Source organism: Staurois parvus, unplaced genomic scaffold, assembly GCF_062004578.1.
Source record: "Staurois parvus isolate SC_StPar_1 unplaced genomic scaffold, SC_StPar_1.0 ptg000819l, whole genome shotgun sequence".
Lineage (NCBI taxonomy): Eukaryota > Metazoa > Chordata > Amphibia > Anura > Ranidae > Staurois > Staurois parvus.
The window spans coordinates 256,425-262,154 of record NW_028318615.1 but is presented as its reverse complement, the minus strand read 5'-3'; the positions used below and the strand labels follow the sequence as shown (position 1 = coordinate 262,154).

The 5,730-nt window shown below is 41.4% G+C and overlaps 1 protein-coding gene across 1 annotated transcript; it reads left to right on the top strand.

The window, feature by feature from the left end:
* Positions 1-214: 214 nt before the first annotated feature.
* Positions 215-1,958, top strand: LOC149443969 (uncharacterized). The gene has a single exon (XM_089655107.1). The coding sequence runs from the start codon at positions 225-227 to the stop codon at positions 1,035-1,037; it is 813 nt and encodes a 270-aa protein (XP_089511233.1). The 5' UTR covers positions 215-224; the 3' UTR covers positions 1,038-1,958.
* Positions 1,959-5,730: the final 3,772 nt, after the last annotated feature.

Genomic DNA, 5,730 nt, shown 5'->3' with positions numbered 1-5,730 from the left:
TTCCATAGTCCTGACTTCTGCTCTCCTCCCTCCCCCCACTGCTATATATACACATAATATGGATTCTCTTTTGTTACACCCATTTCCCAGTTACCATGAGGGTGGAATTGTAAGCTCCTCGGAGACCAAGATGCCTGATGTGGGTGGAATCCTAGTTTGAGGGAACCAATCAGCTCCTGTCTAGTAATCCTCTTTGTCTTTGTATTTTAGTCCATGGCCGGGAGATGAGGAAAACCTCCGAGGATTGTCTCACTTTGTCTCCAGACTGGAAAGTAGAAGATGAGGACATCACACAGTATAGTCCAGGAGAAAACCCGGCTCCCTCCAATGTCCATCCGGCACCACCCAGTGTAGATGGACCATCGGATTCCTCGTATCCTGAGGACCCTCAGACTGTGCGGGACAAGACCAGCCATCCAACAGGGAAGAGCTTCTCCTGTCCTGAGTGCGGGAAGGGTTTCAGTTTTAAATCCCATCTTAATTTGCATAAAAGGTCTCACACGGGGGAGAAGCCATATCCCTGTCCTGAGTGCGGGAAATGTTTTTCGCAAAAGTCCAACTTTCAATTACATCAGAGATCTCACACAGGGGAGAAGCCATATTACTGTTCTGAGTGCGGGAAATGTTTTTCAGATAAGTCTAATCTTTACAGACATAAGAAATTGCATACTGGGGACAAGCCACATTCTTGTCCTGAGTGCGGGAAATGTTTTTCAGAGAAGTCCCATCTTTACATACATCAGAGATCTCACACAGGGGAAAAGCCATATTCCTGTTCTGAGTGCGAGAAATGTTTTTCACAGATTTCCCATCTTTACATACATCAGAGATTGCACACGGGGCAGAAGCCGTATTCCTGTCCTGAGTGCGGGAAATGTTTTTCAGGGAGGTCCGGCCTTAACACACATCAGAGATTTCATAAAGGGGAAAAGCCATATTCCTGTTCTGAGTGCGGGAAATGTTTTTTGCAGAAGTCTGATCTTTACAGACATCAGCGAATTCACACAGGGGAGAAGCCATGTTCCTATCCTGATTGAGGGAAATGTTCCTCACTGAAGTCCTGTCTTCCTGTACATCAGGGGTCCCACACAACCCTGGAGGTGTATTAGTGCCTTGATTGCGGGAAATGTCTTCTAGATGAATGTTGCTGGACATCCCAGCTTTCATGTGGGGAAGAAGCACACCCTGATATACACCTCAGATATACTCCATGGCTGATCTTCATCATGGAAGAAACAGTTCATAAGGAGATCAGAGGTCCCCAAAGACATGGATGAAGTGTGGGACCGGATTGGCTATTGATAGCAGGAGAAGAATAAAAATGGAGTCATTACCTGTCATTGGCTGAGTACATATTTTTTAAACATTCTATATTGCGTTTTCTAAAGAGATATACAAAGAAGCAATATGTCTGGGGTGAAAGAGGAGACGAGTAGCTCATACTTCTTGCCATGACTTCAGAATAAAAGATAAATCACAGTAACCAATGAAATAATTATAATCTCTCCAATAACGAAAGAGGAAGGAATCTTCTGGTAGGAACTGACCTGGAGGTGTGACCGGGTGTGATACCTGATCAGAAAACATGGATGGACTCTCTCCTGAGACTTTGTTCCCAACTCCAATAAGTGAGAGGAGCAGAATGTCATAATGTTCCTAGATGTCATGATAAAGCCAAGGAAGTAAGGTTCGGCCATGAGTGCGCACAGACACATCAGGAGAGCAAAAGAATGACAACGTCATGAACCAGAAAACCAAGGTATACACGGCCAGATGGGGAGCAAGTAACACCTGTTATGTATGCGTGTCCTCAATGCGTGTTCCATACACGGCTGTCTGATCTCTACAATGTAACCACCTTCACCAACCCATCCATAGAAGTAAAAGAAGACAACATAGAGGATTGCTCCAAGGATGTAAGTGTTGCTGCAATAAAAGTGTCCCATCTATTATGGAAATGTGTGACTGAGGCTTGGTTGTTGAGCTCCATGTCTACCTTCTCTCTGTAAATCAGAAGACGTAGATCTTTTTAGTGTCTGTGATGGTGGGGGACAAGACGATAGTCCATTTCTTAGGAATAGCCCTGTGGGGCCACCAGTAAACATAATAATATCCACCGCAAGCTCCTGCGGGATTTGTGGATGTGGGTTTTCTGAGCTGAATGGAGAGTTGTAGAAGAACTGGGTCCATGGGGAGTGAGCAGCCACAAACTCCTGATATGTAGGCTAACACTTGTTCCCAAAAGGTTGAGATGCGGGGCCATTCCTGAAATCGGTGGAAGAGAGAGGGCGGTGCTCACTATATAGTGGATTTGTGGAGAGTTCTTAGTGGATAGAAATGGGATGATGGCCCCATGGAAGGGCTTACATTGAGACTCTCCAGGATTCATTCACCACAAGCCTTTGCACTTTGTTCTATCCTTCCAGTATGTTGCCCACCAGGTTCTCTCCCGGTATGACCTTGCTCCAAGATTTCACAGATGTGGGATGTAGAGGTTTAGTAAAGAGAGAGTGTAAAGGTCGATACATGTCAGATACGGAGTATTTTCATTCCTGTAGGAAGCGATCCAATATGGAAGTTTGAAAACATTGTTGCTTGGCTGGGCAGCACCAGTTTATACAACGTGAGAGGTGTAGGTAGTAGAGAGAGGGATGGCTTGGCAGGGCATAAGTTGATGCAAGGGTTGGGAAAGATTTCAAAGTTCCTGATAGTTCAAATATGCGTCATACAGGGAGGCAACGCAGGAGAGCCCCTTAGAACTCCAAATGTTGAAAGCCTCATATTGAACAGCTTCCAGAAACATTGGATTGCCTCGTATGGGCAAATATTGGGAGACATGGGGTGACAGGCCCAGTTTGCTCTGTATGTCCCTCCATGTAAGAATCAGATCCCGTATCAGAAGGTTGTGTTGAATACTTGTGGGGAACAATTGTATTTTGCAATGCAGGAGTGCAGCTAAGTCATATGGTTGCACCACTGCCAACTCCAAATCATAATTGTTGTATGAGGAAGCCTGAAGTATCCAATCTGTCCCTATACACAATAAACAGGCAAGGTGATACAATGGAATATTGGGAAAGTTTGCTCCATCATTTTTTTTTTTTTTTTTCTCCCCCTGTTTATGCAGTAACCAAATTTTTGAAGAGGGTACAATAGGTGAGCAATGCTCACCATTTTGAACAGGTTTCATCCCCCAAAAAGCGATAGGAGAAGGTATGTCCATGTTTCCATCTCATTTCCTATTTTAGATATCAGCGAAGGGTAGTAATGATAGACCGAGGATGGATCCTTCCCTATCGTAATGCCTGAATATGTGATCTGAACATTTGCTACGTGAAGAGAGACTGCTGGGCCCAGGGAAGGGTGTTGGTTCGAGATAAGGAAAGTATTCCACTCTTAGCAGAATTGATTGGAAGGCCAGAGCATTGTAGGCAGCTTGTGAAGACCTGATGGAGAATGTGAATATCTGCCACAGGATCCGCCATAAAATATAAGAATATCATCGGCAAATAGGACTACACAGAGTTCTTCTTGACCTGTCTGAATCCCATGTATTGGGGCTCTGGAGGAAAGGTAACAGGAGAAAGGTTCCAGGGCAAGGTTGAAAAGAAGAGGTGAAGGGGGGGCAACCCTGGTGAGTACCCTTCGTGCAGCAATATTTCACCTGATATGAGACCTGCAGCTACCACCCTGGGTGAAGGTGCAGAATCCATACTGCTGAAAAGCCCATCAGAAGAACCAGAGCAAGCCAATGATAGCTGACATTATCCAAGACTTTTCCAGCATCCAATGTAATAATAGCTCGATCCTCAGACGGGTGTACCTTGCCTTTTTCCAGCACTGCAATAACTTTCTGAATGTTGGAAGCCACTGGTCTACCATTAATAAAGCCAGCCTGGGCAGTATGGATAAGGGAGGGTAATACTGCAGCCAAGAAGGATGCTACTATTTCAGAGAGTATTTTAGTGTCCACATTTAGGAGGGATATAGTTCGGTAAGACCCCGATTCAGTTGGGTGCTTGCCCTTATTAGAAATTGTTGTGGACCTTTTGAATTATGTCTCAAAAATATGACTTTATCAAGACATAATATTATATGGCAAACAGCTCAGTATAGCCGGATGCTAAGAGTTAATTTTGTCTTGGTTGAACCCTCAAGGATTCTAGTTAAGAAATGGAGAATGGGGGAAGTGAGACTTTTCCAAGACAATAAGACTGTTTGAACTGTCAACAAGGACTATTTGTATATTGAGGTTGAGAAGAATGCAGATACAGAAAGTCAAACAAATAGCCAGATAGGACTTCGACTTTCAAACATTTTAACAATAATGAGACGGGAACTCAACTGGTTGAAAGCTTAACCAAAACGTGCAGAGTGTGATGAACCAACAGACCTCTGAAACTATTACAATATACTATTGTTCACCAAGGGTGAAAGCATTAACAGTTGTTTACCATGAGTCCAATACAAGGGCCAGGCAAACAGAATTTTTTTTTTTTCTACACAGAGAAAATGTTGATTCTAAAACAAAGGGGTGAAATTTAGGACATTTAAGTCTAAAAGTTGACTGTATATAAAGTCTAAAAGTTGACTGTATATAATTACAAAAATATATTACAAAAACATATTATAAATGAGATGTTATGGATTTTACACACCACTAAATATTCAGAAATGGGAACTATATATCACTAACTTGAGTATTGAGATGATGGGAAGTAAGATGTATTACAAACTAGAATTAGTTACATGTCTTATCAGGAAACAAACAGGATGGTATTTCAAGAAGGAATAACTGAATATACACCTATATTCCATGGTCCCTATTTAGAATATTATAGGTATGATCACTTATATCTGGAAAAAGACGTATATTTGATTCCTGAAATTACCTTAAGATTCCACCCAAGGTATGAGTCATCTCAAATACTCAAATTGTTCTGTGATACATGACCGCCACCTGGCGGGCAGGTGAGAAATAGCTTATGTACACACATTTCTCAACTAGCCAATCAGGAAGCCTGGTGGGAAGGTATCTTAGAACAATGGATTAGTTGGTATAAAAGCCTTTGTACCTTTAACAAGAGAAAGCTCATCAAGAAAAAGCTCAAGAAGAGACCTCATCACAAGAAGACCCTGACATCTGAAGAAGATCTCTGCTGAATAACTACTCTTTCATACTTTCAAACCTCCTAAAACTTTAACTAAATTTCTAAACCTCTAACCTTATAACTTCCTACATTCTCCCCTACTGAATATCTATCACTTGCCCTATAATATCAGTCTAAAGGCGTTCCACTGCCAGCTAAATCCACGGGAGAGTTGCCTAGTCTGAATTCCGGGTGTGGTGAGATGTTTATTTGATTTTGTATTACCTATTTTCTCCGTTGTGTGGAATCATAAAATTACCTTAGTGTATCACAACAATATTGGATAGTTAGATATATGTAGAGAGATCCTGTTTTACTGTTAAAAATTGTTTATTGCCATATTATAATTTTTTCCATATTTCATAATTTATTGAATATTAATAATCAGAGTATCATATATCAAGGGCTTGCTTCTTGCAATCCTATGGCCACGGCTTGTGAGAATATAACCTTTGAGATATTCGAAATTATTAATTATTAATAAATTTAATAAATAATCATATCATTTAAAAATTGTGATATTGATGTAATTAGTTAGAAACCTCATTATTGTGTTTTACATTGGTAGGATATATTTTTG